Source organism: Sinohyriopsis cumingii, chromosome 5, assembly GCF_028554795.1.
Source record: "Sinohyriopsis cumingii isolate HCF-2022 chromosome 5, ASM2855479v2, whole genome shotgun sequence".
NCBI lineage: Eukaryota > Metazoa > Mollusca > Bivalvia > Unionida > Unionidae > Sinohyriopsis > Sinohyriopsis cumingii.
This window is the reverse complement of record NC_142965.1, coordinates 98,358,446-98,376,103: the sequence shown is the minus strand read 5'-3', so window position 1 is coordinate 98,376,103 and position 17,658 is coordinate 98,358,446. Positions and strand designations below refer to the sequence as shown.

At 35.0% G+C, this 17,658-nt stretch overlaps 2 protein-coding genes across 2 annotated transcripts in view; one reads left to right on the top strand and one right to left on the bottom strand.

Moving 5' to 3' along the window:
• Positions 1–6,740, bottom strand: part of LOC149799846 (mannose-6-phosphate isomerase-like) — a 47,686-nt gene extending 40,946 nt beyond the window's left edge. Inside the window, exon 1 of the mRNA XM_089959267.1 lies at positions 6,692–6,740. Within this exon, the coding sequence (XP_089815393.1) occupies positions 6,692–6,710 (19 nt within the window). The 5' untranslated portion in view covers positions 6,711–6,740. The remainder of the gene's footprint in view (positions 1–6,691) is intronic.
• A 161-nt stretch (positions 6,741–6,901) lies between these two features.
• Positions 6,902–17,658, top strand: part of LOC149799845 (ecto-NOX disulfide-thiol exchanger 2-like) — a 58,450-nt gene continuing 47,693 nt past the window's right edge. The window contains exons 1-3 of the mRNA XM_089959266.1: positions 6,902–6,974; positions 13,777–13,825; positions 15,994–16,113. Of these exons, the coding sequence (XP_089815392.1) occupies positions 13,813–13,825; positions 15,994–16,113 (133 nt within the window). The 5' untranslated portion in view covers positions 6,902–6,974; positions 13,777–13,812. The remainder of the gene's footprint in view (positions 6,975–13,776; positions 13,826–15,993; positions 16,114–17,658) is intronic.

Here is a 17,658-nt window from a genome sequence, read left to right as displayed (position 1 = left end):
CTCCTATTTTTACCAAATCCTAGCAGGACCTCTGATGATGTGTCTCATATTCCAGAGTCTGTGCAGTTTTCTTTTGCCAAGCGGTCAGAACATGCCAATTTACAAAATCACTGAAGATGATCATGGAAATATGCTTTACTTGTAGAAAAATTGGGAGTTATCTGCTTTATTTCTGGGAAATGATATAATGTATTGTCAAATTTAAGGTTCTGCAAGAAAGTATTATTACCTAACCGGCTCGAGATGGTGTCTTGTGGTGGTTGTAGTTGCAGTTTTATTATAAGTCATCATAGGTTATTTAAATCTATGGTCCTACATCGTAAAACATATCACGTTTTGGAGCTACATCTTACTGCCTAAATAATGGCACTGTGTACCATGTTTCCAAGCCAACTGATAGTAGAATGAGGGCTAACATTTTCAGGAATATCTCACACAATTGGCAGCCCTTATAGACACTCTTCCACAAATCTAAATCTCATTGATTATATTTAATTTGCTATCTCTATCCTAATGGAATCAAAACCCGACAGTAGCAAATGGATGCATTTTCAAATTCTGTTCAGCTGGTTGGAATGCAAATTCGGATTAGGTTGAAAAATGTTTCTTTAACAAAATGAATAAAAATATACTAATATTTAAGAAAGTGTTTAGACGGCTTCATTTCTTTCAAGATATTTATCATCATTATAACCAATTTCATCATTCCTGACTTCCTTTTTGCATTCCAACCAACGGAAATGTAGGTCAATGGAACATGTCCATTTGCCTATTTGAGAATTTGAATTTATTCAAAACAAGACATCAGAATAAGGCCACCTAAATCAACATGACTTTAATTTGTGGAAAAGTTCAAGATGTACTGCCAAGTGAGCAAGATATTCTTGAAATTTGGACACTTGTTCTGATGTCAGTCAACATTGGAATACGCTACACAAAGTTGGGTTTTTGGTCAGTAAGACGTAGCACCAAAATGTAAATTATATGTAATATGTCTCACATTGTAGAACTAATATATCTTCATGATATAGGTTTTGGAGCCCTTAAGAGAACAAATTGCGGAATAATTTGTAAACAATGCAAGTTTTATTAAAAGTTAATTTACACTTTCAATCACCATTATACCTGTAACAAAATTCAAACCTTAAAACTATTCATGGTCATGCTACCAGGCGAAGTGGGCAACTAAGTTGTATAAAAGGTGTAAACTTCACCTTCTTATGTTAGGAAAGCAAAAACGGCTTTGCCCTGTGATTTCTTTTAGAGTAACATTGAATGACCATACCTTCTGAGATGCTCCCTCGCCTTGGCCAGATTAGTTGCAGTGTTTTGTTATATATAGTTCAAGCTGAAATGTACACTTCAAGCCATCAAATAGTTGGTGTTGATATCAATAACGATGACAAACTCTTGCACATTCAAAGGCATGTGTTTTGATAGTTGATTGACCATTAACCATTTCCTGAGTCAATTAGCAACTATTACTGATAGATTTCTGCAAGTTATCCTTTGATAAGAAAAACATACAAACTTGTGCTTCGAAGCTTAAATTTATGTAAATAGCAATTTGAGTTTTAAGAATATAATCGGTAACATTAATATTTTAACTGCCGCATGTACCTTATTTTCTTGATAAAAATCTGTTTGGAACCATAATGGCAGACAACGCGCTCTTCTAGGAAGCTTCGTTTTTTATCAGATTGTCTCTTTTCATAAACCACTGGCCAAATATATTCAGGAAAATACACAATTTGTAAGAAAGCAGGGACTACATTTAGCTTTAAAATGCAATTATGTAGGTCATAAATATATGGGAAAATGCTATGTTGTGGAATTCGATGAGATGCTATAAGTTCAAGATTATATTCTGAGTTGACTCATTTTTGTGAAAATACAAAAAAAATAAAAACAAAACAAATACTATTTTAAATTTAACCAATGCCTAATGTTTCACCAAGTACATTGACAAATAATAAAATCTTACATTTGCAATCCTATCAATGGACTGTTGTAACAAAACTATAAAGTGAGTGGCTACATTAAGAAAAACCCTCTTTTTACAATCAGATGCAATTGCATGTTGGCTGTGTTGATTCGGTTTGAAAGAAAAAGGTTTAGTTCATTCATATACTGACTTTAATTCTTCTGTGTGTTGTCTATAAACAGTAATGGTAAAGTTTTATCGGCAATCAAGAAATTAAAACGAACAGTATTTGACCTGAAGGACATGTGCATTTTCTGTCATGTACATGGTGCATGGGTTATTTCAAACAAGTTTAAAAATATTTTCAAATGCCATTTTATAATGAACTTTCAGAAAGTAAAAAGAAAAAACTTCTTGATTAAGGGTAGTTGATTAAGCATTTGTACTAACTAGCAATTACAATATTGTACTCCAGTGTAAGTTAATGTCCATTACAATGTATAGCTTCTGTTCTTCTCTTTTTAAGTCATATTGCCAAAATACACTGAATGTGAATATGATAGTTTTTAAACATGCATCAAATGTGTATATAATACAGATAGAAGTCAGAAAATGTTCTACTTGAAAATAAAGTTTTGCTTAAAACCAATTCAAATAAGAGAATGAAAACAACACACACACACAAATATATATATATATATATATATATATATATATATATATATATATATATATATATATATGTATTGTATGTCTTGCTTTGCTCCCATTTCTCCCTGTTCAGGTCCCACTTCTCCTAGTTCTTTCCGAAAAGAGAAGTAACTAATCCCTAAAATTCAAGTCTAGCTTGACCCATGCATGGTTGTAGATATTTGTTCAGTGACAGTTTATTTATGATTACCACGTTTTGTTTTCCTTGTTTATAACGTCATCTGATTCAGAGTGGTTGATCACAGCACCATTCGCGGCCATCATAGAGATGAGAAAAGAAATGTACGATCACAGGAAATGGCAACAGTGGCAAATATAACAATAAATAATCTCAATATTTTCTTCTCCTTAATATCCATGTATGTTTTTGTTAAAGCTTCTTGGGCATAACAGCAATGCAATTTTCTACCATTCTGAAAATCATGCAAATGGCATGTAACACATACAAGACAGAGTTAGAAATGTTTAATACTGTTTTGTTTCTAAAATTAAGTAACTGTTAATGTACCAAAATATAAATATTTATCTTTTTAAAAAATATGTTGATTTCAATATATCAGATCACCGTTTGCCTTTATTCAATAATGGAAATATATAAAGAATGAAAAAGAAAATATCATTAAATTTCAACAGTAAAATTGATAATTATATCATTAATGGGCTTCTAATGGGAAAACAAAATGTGAAGTGGCCCCAATAAGAAGTCACCTGATTTGATTCATTTGACAGTCCACAACAAACAGGTTGCTTCAAGAGTTTCAATTCAGTGACATTATCAACCATTAAGGTATTTTCAATGGGTATAATAGTTTATTAGGTAATCTGACGTATTTTGGTCATTGTTATGCATAATATGTATACTTACTGGATTTAGAAAAGCTCGAAGAATTTTTTTTACTTGCAGCAAAGTGTGACACAAGTCAACAAAACTTTTGAAAATGTTGTCATCAGTTACACGTTATCACATGACATAGTGATAACAATGTAACTAGAGGGCACTTCAGTCGGGCCGAGTGTCACCATCTTACTATTTTTGTACATAGAGGGGACCCCTCTTTACGGGGCTCCCATCCTTTTAACTTTGATTGGATAATTTCCTAAATAGCGGAAAATTTATTGTCATAACCTGCGCAAAGGAAACCATTTTGATTTTCTTTTAAACTATACATTATTGGTAAGAACTGGATATGGCTCAGAGAAAATTTTCATGAAAAATCCATGAAACATGTGGATCATGGAGGGTTTATGTGGGAGAGGTTTTATTTATGTATCTAAATATATAATGTGCCAAGAATAGCGTGTTACTTATCTTCGTTTCGTGGGATTGGGGTTGTATTATAACATACCTGAGCACCTGGTAGAGGTAGCAACCACAGAGTCTGACATTTTATCAATAAAGTACAATTAAATCTGTGACAACACGAAATCACCATATCTGTATAATATACATATATTTATAGTACATTAATATGCAAGTGAGATCCCACTGAATGGGATACTATCCTATCATTGGTTAAAAGAAAATTACGTCTTGCATTTATTTATAACTTATTTTCAGTTGGCCAATAATTATAGGTTACTGCATTTCTATGGGAAAATAGGAACAAGTTTTCGAAATGAATACTGCACGAACTTGTGAGTGCAGTATATCCTTCCGACAAAACGAGTTCATATTTTCCCATACAAATGCAGTAACCTTTTTATTATATGCTCATTTTTTTATTCTACCTAAGGTTTAATTATATAAACAAAATACACTACAAGAAACAACGTAAATGAATGAATGCCGTATTCCAAACTAAATACACAAGCGCAGATTTGACATTACAAAATTACATCATTATTAATGCGCACATAGCTCCGCCCAGATAAATTTGAACTTGGTTGCGTGCTCGACATAACTTTTGAAAGAAAATGGTGTGTCTAGTTAAAATTGAAATTTGCAGTCATATTGTGAATGAATGCGCATTGCAACGACTTTTCCATCTGATCTGGAGTGAATATATTTTGGTATTTTGTTTCGATTCAATGAAGGTTTGTGATTTTGGACTGGATTCATCTGTGCAAATTATACATGAAATACACTGGATTGAAGTGGCATGGGAGAAGTGTGTTTACGTCTGCAAATGTGTTTCTGTTTCTGTCATTGAATGTTTGAAATCATAACATGGGAAAATATGAAGTCTTTCAATTGCAATTTTCAAAAAGACACTATGGAATTTAATGTGTATTTCATTTTGAGTGCAGTAAGGAGGATGCAACTGCACTTATCATCGAAATTACAGCACACTTTCGAAATGTGTAATCCAGATTGAAAACCTATGACATGGCTCATGTAATTCGGATTTGCAGAATTAAGAAAAAAGATTTTGAGGAAATTCAGGATGTAAAACTGTAAGTATATTTTATTTTGCCATTCTTATCACCAGATAAAGAATACAGTATATTCCTTGTCACTTGTATGTTACTTGTAAGGACATAATCATCCGTCTTATATATAATGTAGCTAGCCTAAATCCGTAACATTGTATCAACGCGGAATGTGCCAAAACAGCTGTTTTTTTTTTTTTGCAGTCCATGAAACATGTTTTAGTTTGTTCAGAAACAAATTTAAATAACTACAACATAAAGAGCCTCTTACGCGAGTGTATATGATTTGTTTACAAATCAAAAGTGCTGGTGTCTGCGTCATTGTTTGTTTACAATAGAAAGTAGTTCCTTTATTCACGTGAATGCTATATGTGTATTGTCGCACGCGTTCAGTATCAGGGAATACTAAACGATTCCAATAATGTAAAGTTAACGGGGAAAAAAATGAGCATATAATAAGAAGGTAGTATTCCATTCAGATCACTGTTCTTACATATTAAGTGGGCGCAATTACAGCCATATTCAGCAGTAGCATGGGGAAATGGCCTGCATTCCTTAAAGGTATGATAGTAAGCCAAATTTTGGATATGCATAAAAAGTCGAATGTCTGAGCTAAACATCAGTACCAAAATTTATTATGCTACGCAAAATGTACCTTGAAATAACAGTGTTTATTCTCAACTGGGTCACACAAGAATGGAGAGAAGTGTCCTCCCTTGTAGTTATTATATACTACATATATGACAGGTCAATTGTTAATCCTACAACATAAGACACATCACCTGATATTTTTGTTCTGGGGGTGATGTGTCTTACTGCTTAACTAACGCCGATGTGTAGCATGTTTTGATGTCGACCAACAATGAAACAAAAGTCAAATTTTCAGAAATATCACATACAACTGGCAACCAATAACAATGCTTTTCTACAAAGTAAAGTTATAATGTTTTTGTCAGACTTTACTTACCCTGATGTCTTTTCTCTAAATTCTAATAAATTTTAATTCTTACAAAAGAAATGGACCATTTTTCAAGTTTGGTTTGAGATGAAAGCCAGGAATGCTGATATTGGGTTAGTTGAAATATTATTCTTAAATGAAACAAATAAAAAATATTTAATGCCTATTGGAACTGTAAGCAACGTTTCGTTTTGTTCAAGAAACATATTCCCACATGAATCTACTTAAATATACTTCGGCATACCTCGACTACCGTCGCAATGCAACAAATTCAAATGTATGTCAATGGAACATGAAAATGCGTCCATTTGCTAGTGTCATATTTTCATTCCGCCAGGATAAAGACAGTACAGTAAGTATAACATAAATTAGTGAAGTGTCGATATAGGCTGCCAAGTGTGTGAGATATTCCTGAAGGTTTGACCACTCATTTTTATGCCAACCGACATCGGAACACGCTATACAAGGCCGTTATTTAGGTATTAAGACATAGCACTTAAACAAAAACATGTTCCGTCTTACATTGTAGAACTAGTCAATTGTAATGTAAGCAATGATAAGAGCCCGTGGTGATTTCTGCATTTGCAAGACGTTTAAAAAAAAAAGGGAGAATAAAATAACTCGTAATCTCGTCGAAATGTGTGATTTAAAGCTAAAGGTTGGTTGCAACTAATTAAAATCTTTCAATCGCATAGTTTTTGTCAATATATTTCTTGAAATGCACATACCAAGTACTTCGTCGGCCATTGCTAACTTTAGGTAGATCTAGTCAAATAATTAGTTTCGAAAGAAACAGGAACATCGTGCAAACTTATTTTGGATAAAAAAGTGATCAGTTTTTATTAAAGACAGAAAAAGTTTAAAAGATATGAAAATACACGTTAATTTTAGCGATTGCCATGTCCATATCCATACGAAACTAAAACTGCATATGCCATGAACATTAAAAAAAAAAAAAAATTACAAAAAGAAAGAGGTTGCGGCAGCTAGTGCGCCTGCTACAAGTATTGGGTATTTGGTTTGTTCTTTAAATGCTTAGACAATAAGCAAATGCACCTTTGCATATTGAATTTAGCTTTATAAGAAAATAAACGCTTTTACATTTTTAAATTGCTAGTATGACATATTGCATGAAATTGCAGAGTAAGTGTTACATATTTTCGGAAAGAACTTCGTCTGTTTATCAGTTGTGTGCCCCTACTTAGCGTCAGTAGTAAATTGTGATGGTAATACTGTGATTTTACAAAGCTATCAATTTGATGTGGGGATCTAAAGTCATTGTTTTGAAATGTAGTTTGGATTAGCTGAGTTTTTAAGTATTTTTTTCTTATTTATCATATAAGAAAGTGACTGTGTATACTACGGCTCTGTACTGAATTTTACAAGTACTATTCCATGACTACACACTGTAGAAAAAAAAAAAAGCTATCTGCACAGCAACCAGTGACTGTATTAGGGTCTTGTCAAATATACTCAACATGATCTTGAATAAATTCATCACATTCACATTGTTGCTTGTTACAGATGAAATTAATATGTTCATGGATAGATGGATGGAACGTTGAGATTCAAAATCTTGATTACATTGTTACAAGTTTTGCAGTCACTAGAGACTGGATGGTACTGTTGTTCAAACTTCCCTACTGGATTCGCTTAAGTGAATCCTGGTCAGAACTAAGTTGTTCTTGACAATCATAATATTAACATTGTCAGTACTTTATCTGATGCTGTCTGACCATGAGATATGCTTGTCTCCACAGAAAAATGAATATAAATCACATTTTGGACTGACTATTTTATTGGGGGAAGGTTGGAGGAGGGGACATAATATTTTAAAGTTTTTAATGGGGGCTTTACAGGTAATACAGCAGTAATAAATGCCTCTGTCCAGTATGGGTGTGAATGCTTTATCAACACAAATCAACTGTGCAAACACAAGCATGTGCTTGTGATTGTCTTTCAGTCAATCTGTTTCATAGCTAAAATCAGCCTGAAAGAATGGGTCAGTTAATAGTATTTTAACAAGACTAAGATAATGAATAATAAAGAGAACTAGTCTAAATTTTGTTCAATTCAGCATATTAAATATGTGTCATACAGGTGGTACTTCAATTTTAATGGACCTCATACACTCGAGAAGGACTTATGTTGCCAGAGGTCCTGGAAATGCTTAATCATGTGTATTTGGATGCAATTTTTCATTTGGGATAACATACGCAGGAGTCCTTTGTACGAACGCAATAGCTGGGCAGCAAATTCAAGGCTTGCTAGTCCAGCTTTAACCCTTTACCTCATGCAAGCCTCTTTGGACGCCTCTACTCCATTTGCATGGAAGCACCTTTTGACGCCTCTACTCCATGCACATGGAAGCACCTTTTGACTCCTGCTGTAAACATCAGCCATTTTGAGCTGGTCTTTGTAGCGCCACCTTCGGGGAAACCGCCCCCCCCCCCATTAGATACTACATTCATTTCTGCGAATGACAATTAAGTCAGATCACATGGTCACTGTTTATGCATTGGTCGATATCTGCTATTTAAAGTAGCTGGGTCGTAATCTTCACTCTCCAAAATGGCGGTCGCGGATTTCATTCAGTACTTACGCAGTTTTCACGATTAGCAGCACAACTATGAGAGATTCAATAACTTAGGTAAAGGCTCTGATATTGATGTAGGCAGCAATTAGTTTTTATAAATTATCAAATTCAGATGACTAAGTGATGTAGACACAGACGAAAAACTTGTAAATTTCGAATATGAGAAATGGCAGCTACGGTTGGTCATGTGGCCTCACTGACATGACAGTGATCGAGTTCTCTCAAGAGTTTAAAGCACATAAAAATTATTCCATGAAAAATAAGTACACCGCTATAACAATTGGACTTTACTCTTAAATTTTTCCACATATAATAGATGTGTACAAAAATGTAAAATGGTTAAAATTGCTGTTAAACGTAACATACATTACATTGCTTAACAGTTAACAGGCAGGAATATGCGCATGGGGTCGACTAGGTAACAGGTGTTCTATTTATAGCGCGCTGCACTTTGTCACTATGCTCTATGAGGTAAAGGGTTAACTACCAGCTGAGTGAGAAATTGTGTTGATCAGTTGATCATTTTAGCTGTGCTGATATTTACAATGACAGAATGCAGTGGATGAAAGACCTCCAGATGTACATGTTGTTTTTATAAGAGTACATCAGAAGAATATGACACAATAGCTGGGTGGTGAGATCAAAGACTTCAACTAGCTGCTGAGTGGTGGGAAAATGTGCTGATATTTACATTGACTGAATTCAGAGGCAGGAAGACCCAAATATGTACATGTGGTCAATATAAGAGTGCATCAAATAAAAAACTAGCTTTCATTATTGTGTACGTTTCCTAATATTGCAGAATAAGTAGTGCACATGCATATTTGGATAAGTATTTTGGGGTTAGTGGGCAAATTGTTGAAAATTATTATGACATTCAGAAGAGTGTTAAAGTTGAGCTGATAGTTTGGTTGGAACAGCAGCCAAGTGTAAGAAAGTGTGTGATGCCTATCTTAGTGTTTGGAATAAGACCTTTCATTGAATTGAGAAAATTCAGTCTCACTTTGATAGACAAACAAGAGCTTCATATTAGTGGTGTAAAGAATATGGAAAATTAAACTCAGTGACAACCATTGGTTCTTCTCATCTGGATATTTAGCCACTTTAGGTATGCCTGATATGCTTATGGGAGAGGACTGCAATTTTTGCTGGTGGGATGCCTGTTTTTAACAAAAAAAGAGTCCTGGACTCCTAGCTTTAGAGTCCTAGCGAGACCTCTGTGTTGCTATGTTGATTGCGGTATATGCACAGAATGAAATGCTCCCCCTTACTGCTGTGTTTCACAAAGTAAAACTTGGTCAGCAAGGAGTTCTGAAATTTCTTTTGGCTTGCTTTGCTTGTTCTGCTGGTATCTTACTGCTTTCTGAATCACCTTCAAAACTGAATCACACTTGAACATTTTCCAAGAACTTGCATTTTATATATGGAGTATTATCGAACTTAAAAAAAATGTTGCTGCTGTTTACAAACTTGCCAATAATCTTTAGTACAGATGGCTTAAACATTCTCATTCAAGGTAATGATGTGTTATAACTTTAGTTCTTCAACATGCACTTAGCATCTGTTTGAGTAACCTATGACTTAAAATAAATTGGGTTGTTCCACTTTGTGAACTTTACTTATGCAAATTAGCATAATGCACACTCCCAAAGGAGCCTTCAAAAGATTTGACACATCACCATAGATATTGTCAGCCAGTTAAATAAACTTGTGAAATGACAGTTTATTCTTGAACTTTTCCTTTTAATTGCCTCGTTGACAATTAGCTGTAGAAACTGCCCCAAGTATAGTTTTACATGAGCTCTAAGCTGGACTGTTGATTGTTTATACACTCCACATGTTACAGCCATATAATGAAGTTGTGTGTCTTTTATGGGAGAGGGGGTGGGTTTGAGGATTACTTAAAATTACATTTTTCAAACATGACTCTCATCAGGTTTGGAAGTAGAAATCATGTTTTTAACTTGACATATCATATTATAGCAGGTATGATCAGTAGTACAGATTATATTTTATGGCATAAAAGACTAAATTTAATGATTCTTTTTTCCCCCCAGTTTAAATTTGCATATGTGAAAGCTTAACGTCCATTATTATTTGGTTACAATTCATAGCAGTATATTTAGCGATGTCCAGAGAGTGCAGGATTACAAAAGAAATTAAAAATCCATGTTTGTCCCTGGGCATTCAGCTTTGAAAACCCATTTGCTTAGGAGATTTTCTGGTTTTCCAGTAGATTCCTTTATTCATCCCAGTAATAAAAATATTTCACAACTTTTGTCACACATACACACACACACACACACACACACACACACACACACGTATCATTAACTGCATACTATGCTTGTAACTTAAACAGTCCTGCTAATGGAAAATATCACAAAAGTTGGCACATTCATTGAATCTCTTTGACATCAGCAGATAAAAGATAATCCAACAACTTCCTTTTCTTGACATTGTTGTGTTTTCCATCATTTTTTTGTAGTTGCAATATTCTTTTAGGTAAAGTCAGCCTGCAGATACAAATGCCACATGTTCTTTTTTAGACAGACCAATGAGAAAGGGTAATACCAGATATTAGGGATTCAGTTTGACAAGCTAAAGAGGAAAGATATTACTACCATGTGTTGGTATGTTCACAGAAGACATATTTGTGTCTCTTGTGCACAACAGCCCACAGCTTCTCCACCATTACACTTGAATCATCTCAAGCAACCTATCCACCAGGACAAATTTCTGAGCAAGTTTACCAAATTGTATTGTTCAGACCAGGAAACAGTCCAATGTCTATAACACTAAGTAGAGAATCATTTGTAATTGGTGCAGTAGGAAACCTTGCATTCTTAGCTGTCCCTCTCTAAGTGCAGTTGTAAACTTCCTTTGCTGTCTGTTTCTACTACTAAGAGGTATCGGGCAGCCATATCCAACATGCTGAGGATCATAAAGGAGAACCATTGTTTGAGGCTTTTGTTTTCCAGCCTTTTCAGGTATTTTGAGCTGCATACGCTAATTTGTCACTAAGTGCTGCCCAGATGGAATCTCTCATTTTATGGTCTTGGTCAGAACCTTATATAACCAATTGGGTGAAGCTACTTTGAGAACCTTACCTCTGAAAGCGTTTTCCTCCTCTCATTAGTGTCTGTGAGGGCTGGGCTTCATGCCCCCTCCCCACAAAAAGTGTCCAAAGACATTCCCATTGTAAGTGTGATCATATAATTTTTATTTTGGTTTTTGGGCTTTCAGCTTCCCGTGGTACTGGCAACCTCTGAAAGGCAGTAGTGACAGGTATGGCATTACTGCTGTTTAAATGTTGGGGGTTGGGGTGGTAAAACTAGTATTTTATAGGGTAAATTTAATTGATAATTATGCAAGCTTCCCTCTGATGTGTCACAATTATGGTAGTCTTGATCCAAGTAAAAGAGGTTGGAAAATGAAAAATTATTTCAGTTCTTGACCATGTACCCTCACCAAAGGTTTTGCTTGGATTATTCTTTGGTATGAAAAAACCTATAGACTTTTGAGTTCAAAAGGCCAAACGGTCAAGGTTACAGTTAATAAAGGAATAATATTTCTATATGCATGATTATTTCAGTTCTCAGGGATGGTCCTGGCTTTTAAAAAGCTGTCGCCAAAAAAATCGCCAACCTCAATATTTTGTCGCCAATTTTCAAAAAGTGTCGCCAAAAAAAGTAGTGTACAGTTTTCCAAGTGTTAATTTAGTCTATTAATGTAACAGGCAATGAAAATTACAAAAGATGGATTAGTTAATACTTTAATTACAACAAGTATTAACAAAATGTTACAAAGTGTTACATGAAGATCCGTCGCGATTTTAGGGCTGCCCACTTGTTGAATGCAGTTTCAAAGTCTAATTTTTCACATCTGTACATGCTGATTCTCATTAAATTCTCAAGATATGAGATGCAGAGCTTATTTCAGTTTTTATGAGGTTCATCTTACTGAATCCACGTTCACAGTCATCAGTGCTGACAGTTGACACCAGTAGTCTCTCAGCAGCCCCCCCACCCCCTTTTTATGGCTAGCTTCACAAAGCTTGTAGTGAATTGCTTCCTAAATCCCAAGAATGATCACTGAATGCTGTATAAATTTTCTCGACAAGAAAAATAGGATCTCCATTCCCACAAATGAAACTTACATGAGTCAACACCTGGCAATATTGGACCATATATATAAGCGTAAATTCACACCCAATTTAGGGATTCTTTCACTCCTGTATTTTGAGAAATAAATAATTATTATTAATTATGCACAACTGTTTTTTTGCTATTTCTTGTTGCGGAGTTTAAGTCTCTGCAGCCGTAACACGGGACTGATGGCAAAAGGAAAAGATCAATGAGTAAAATGCTGCACTGGCAACAGATGTAATTGTGATTGAGATTTTTTCCATTTGCTTTGTATTTATACACAGTAGTCGGTACTTCAAAGGTTATCAATTTTCTATGAAGGTTCAGCAAAACTATTATATTGGTATATGTATTAAAAAAAACAGAAGGATTAGCCATACAATTAACTGTATCTGTTCTATTCGCATCTTCAGAAGTCGGTCAGTTGTAGGTATAGTGCGGTAGCATGACTGACTGTATCGCAGCATACAGTACTCAGCCCAGATGTCAGCATAAGCAGATTATGATGTAACAATGCACTGTAAAGATAGGGTTGTCAATAAGAACAAAGGATCGTTTGTGTAACAGATTGATTCCAATGCATTGCTTAGTCAAGTTTGTGGCTTCCTTTTGTTCTGGCTTTGAATTTATTCAGTCCAAATCCATCATTGTATGTACAAATTAAATAACCAAAAAATATGTCGCCAAAAAATTCGCCAGATGGGATATTTTTGTCGCCAATAAGGAAAAAAAAATCGCAATTTGCGACATTGGCGAAGCCCAGGACGATCCCTGAGTTCTAGATCACATACCTTAACAACAGTTTGTGAAGGGCTTGCACTTAAGGTACAGAACACCCATATGTGGGATCAAACAGTCAAAAGTTCAGAGTCATTAAGACTTGTAAAAAAAATTTAGTTTGGCTAAACAGATTTTGTGCTAGAGCAAGTTCTTTGCCAAAATTTTGTGGATGGCTTGCACTCTGTGAACGGCAAAATTGACTTTTTATATTTTAAGGCTTGTGTGAAACTAGATACATACTCAGATTTTTTAAATAAATGACTAAATTGACTCTTTTCGTGATTTGTAGGTTCTCTGATGCCATCAAGGTTATAAGAGTGAGAATATGATGAATCAAGGTATGGCTTTTTGTTTTAATTTGGAAATGTTTTTTTTGCTTTGTTTTCTGTAATTCTTTGTACATGTTTTTCTGAGTGTATGAAAATTATTGGTAAACATAATAGTTCTGAAGTTAAGATACCAACATTTTCCAGATTTTTAATAAGATAAAAGTTCTGCTTATAAAAAAACAAGGGATAAAATATAGTTATGAAAAATTTGGGGATAAAATATAATTATTATTTCAGTGTATTGATGGCATATGACAAATTAGAACATATGAAAAGTTCAAACAGTAGAGCAAAAGCCCATGTAACTAATGATCTCATTTACAGGAGAAATTTGCTCCAACAGGCACTTATTTTTTTCAGTAAAAAGGGTGACACTAATGATAACACCCTCCTCTACTTTCAGTTATCACAAGGTAACAAACTCTTGCTGTTCATAATCTGACCCCTTGAAGATTCTGTGCAAATTGTCTTATATCGTCTTTGCATTTAGTCATCTTTAACATGAGACATTCCAAACCTTTACACTGTGTGCAATTTAAGTACCTTTCTAATTTTTTAATGGCCACTTTCACTCACCATTACTTCATGCCTTGTCAGTCTGGAGACATTTTGGGAGCTTACGCTTCTGGTCTGATTTGTTGTGAATGTGACAATTGGTGCATTATGAATTTCAAAAAACTAAAAAACATTTAACTTTAAATTCCAGTTTATTTTCATTCAAGAGCATTTGAAAATTCATGCATTTTTCAACTTATCCATTTGCTAAATGGTATCTAAAAAGGTTATGACCCTTAACACATTAACCCGTGGAGGTTTTTGTCATTTTTGCCTGAAAATCGAGTAGGAAACACATTTTGAAAGCTATTTCTGAATAGATCTGAACACACCAAATCCCCGGTGATCTTCAATAACATACCGCCTAGTTGTGTTAGAAACATCGTTTTTTGATTGTCCATTTGACTCATGCATGAACAGAAAGGGTAAAAGTTGGAGTTCTTTTTTTTTTGTTGCTAAATGGAGCCATTATTTTTGTATCGAGACCACTCTTTATTCCAAATGCCCATCTTATCCTACTTTTTGCAAAGGCTCGTCTGTCTGTTTGCAGTTCATACCAGCTTGCCTTAGATCTGAGACCAAAAAGCCTAAAATCTGGACACAAAATCGGATTCCGACCATGGGTGAATTTTGGGTAGAAAAAAATTGGGTGCAAAAAATGAGCTTTTTGTCTGTATTTTGTAGTGCAACTAGATATTCCAGATTATTTGGTATCATTGTAGAGCTACATCTCTCTACCTTTCTGTAATACCACCCACTTTAGTGTATCATGCATGAGCATGATGCTACAGAGCTCGGCAGTACGCTACTACCTCCTGCCCCGTTAAGTCGTCACTAGGGGTTAATGTGTTAAGTCACCTGCATAGAAGAAGAGATAGCCTGAATATCAGATTTCAAGAAAAGAGAGAAGTTCAGATAGCAGTGTCTTCTAAATCTTAACTGCCAAAAGTTTAGCACCACATAAAGATTAAGAAAAACATGTTAATATTGCAGAAAATTTTAATTCATGGTATCTCGACAAATTTGTCAAGTTTGGCCAAGATAGATTATTTGGTACTGATGTTTGAAAAGACTTGCAGGAAAGAACCAATCACTGAAATAGTCACAATCTAGACACATTCACTCCTGTATAGCCTATCATATGCTAAAAAATGGCGTTAAACCTTACAACAACAACAACACATTCACTCCAAAGTTGATGAGACATGTAAGCCATCGCACTGGCTTCATGTAGTCAAGACTCGAAGCAACAGAGAAACTTTGAGTAAAAGTCCATTGAAAAATCAGTAAGACACTTAAATCCTAATAGAATAAAACTGATCAAGGACCAGAAGAGCTTTTGGTGTGGCCTGTTGTATATCATAAATTGTCCATTTTGTAATATACCTCATTTATGATTCACAGGAGTTATTGTCATTTTGTAATATACCTCTTTTATGGCTCACAGGAGGTATTGTTGTTTTGTAGTTTACCTCTTTTATGGCTCACAGGAGGTATTGCCATTTTGTAATATACCTCATTTATGGCTCACATTAGTTATTGTCATTTTGTAATATACCTCTTTTATGGTTTAGAGAAGGTGTTGTCATATTGTATTTATATGTGTCTTTTATGGTTCACAGGAGGTATTGGCTTCTTGGATCCAGCACACAACAACCAACCTCTGCAGTTCAACTTGAATAAAGGGAAGCCCCCCATGCCACTTGACTTGGACAGGATGGATATGAAGAACAACAGATCAGGTTAGATAGATCAGTTTCTGACATAGAAAATCCTCCTTATACCACATCCCTTCTCCATAGATACATCAGTCTCAGTCTTTACATATAGAGCCCCATAATACCACATCCCCTCTTAGAAACATCAGTGTCTTACCGTAAAGACACACATTATTCCACATGCCCTCTTATGTAGATACATAAGTCACTTGCCATAGAAACCCTCCTTATACCGCATCCCCTCTACATAGATACAACAGTCACATGCCTTAAAGACCCTCCTTATACCACATCCCTCTTCATAGATACATTAGTCACTTGCCATAAAGACCCTTTTATACCACATTCCTCTCCATAGATACATGTCACTTGCCTTAAAGACCCTCCTTATACCACATCCCTTTCCATAGATACATCAGTCACATGCCATAAAGACCCTCCTTATACCACATCCCTCTCCACAGATACATCCGTCACATGCCATAAGACTCTCCTTATACCACATTCCTCTCCATAGATACATGTCACTTGCCTTAAAGACCCTCCTTATACCACATCCCTTTCCATAGATACATCAGTCACATGCCATAAAGACCCTCCTTATACCACATCCCTCTCCACAGATACATCCGTCACATGCCATAAGACTCTCCTTATACCACATCCCTCTCCACAGATACATCCGTCACATGCCATAAGACTCTCCTTATACCACATTCCTCTCCATAGATACATGTCACTTGCCTTAAAGACCCTCCTTATACCACATCCCTTTCCATAGATACATCAGTCACTTGCCTTAAAGACCCTCCTTATACCACATCCCCTCTCCATAGATACAGTCAAATCCACTTATCTCAATCTCAGTTATCTTGAGAATCTGTGTATGTTGAGTGTTTTGGTCCGGTCCGGAAAAAATAATTCTTTGTTATGCTAATTCTTTCTCAGCTAATTTTGACCACTGTTAAGTCGATAACTCCGTTATGTCGGGCATAAGTTTTGGTCTGAAATAATGTGGACCAGCTTAATTTGACGAAATGCAACTTTTAATGTCCATCTCAGAGAAATTTTAAAAAAATGATCCAGCGTTCCCTCTGTTACTGGTAAACTTGTACCAGCAAGGATGGAATAGTTGGTACAAGACCAAATTTTACCGGTACAAATGCTAATCAACCAATCTCATCGATGCATGGTTTATTACTTGCATAGAGTGGAGAAAATTATCTTGTAAACAATACTTTAGGGTAAAGAAATTGAAGGAATGAGTTTCTGACCTTTACATAAGCTGCATTCCAAATGGACATTATCACATGTCAACTCCATGACAATATGGTTGGTCCCACACAGCATCGCAAATTTGATCTTATCTATAATCGGAAAATTATTAGGTTAACATCATTAAATGTAGCCAAAAATACCTAATTTGTTTTACACAGCATATTTAGAATGAATTTGGTAATAGTTAGTGTTTCCATGCTTGGTACGAGTGTAAGCCTTTAACTTTAGCATAGCTAGATCATGTGACTCATAATAATCTCTAAATAGAAACTTGCAAAATTCCACCCCCAC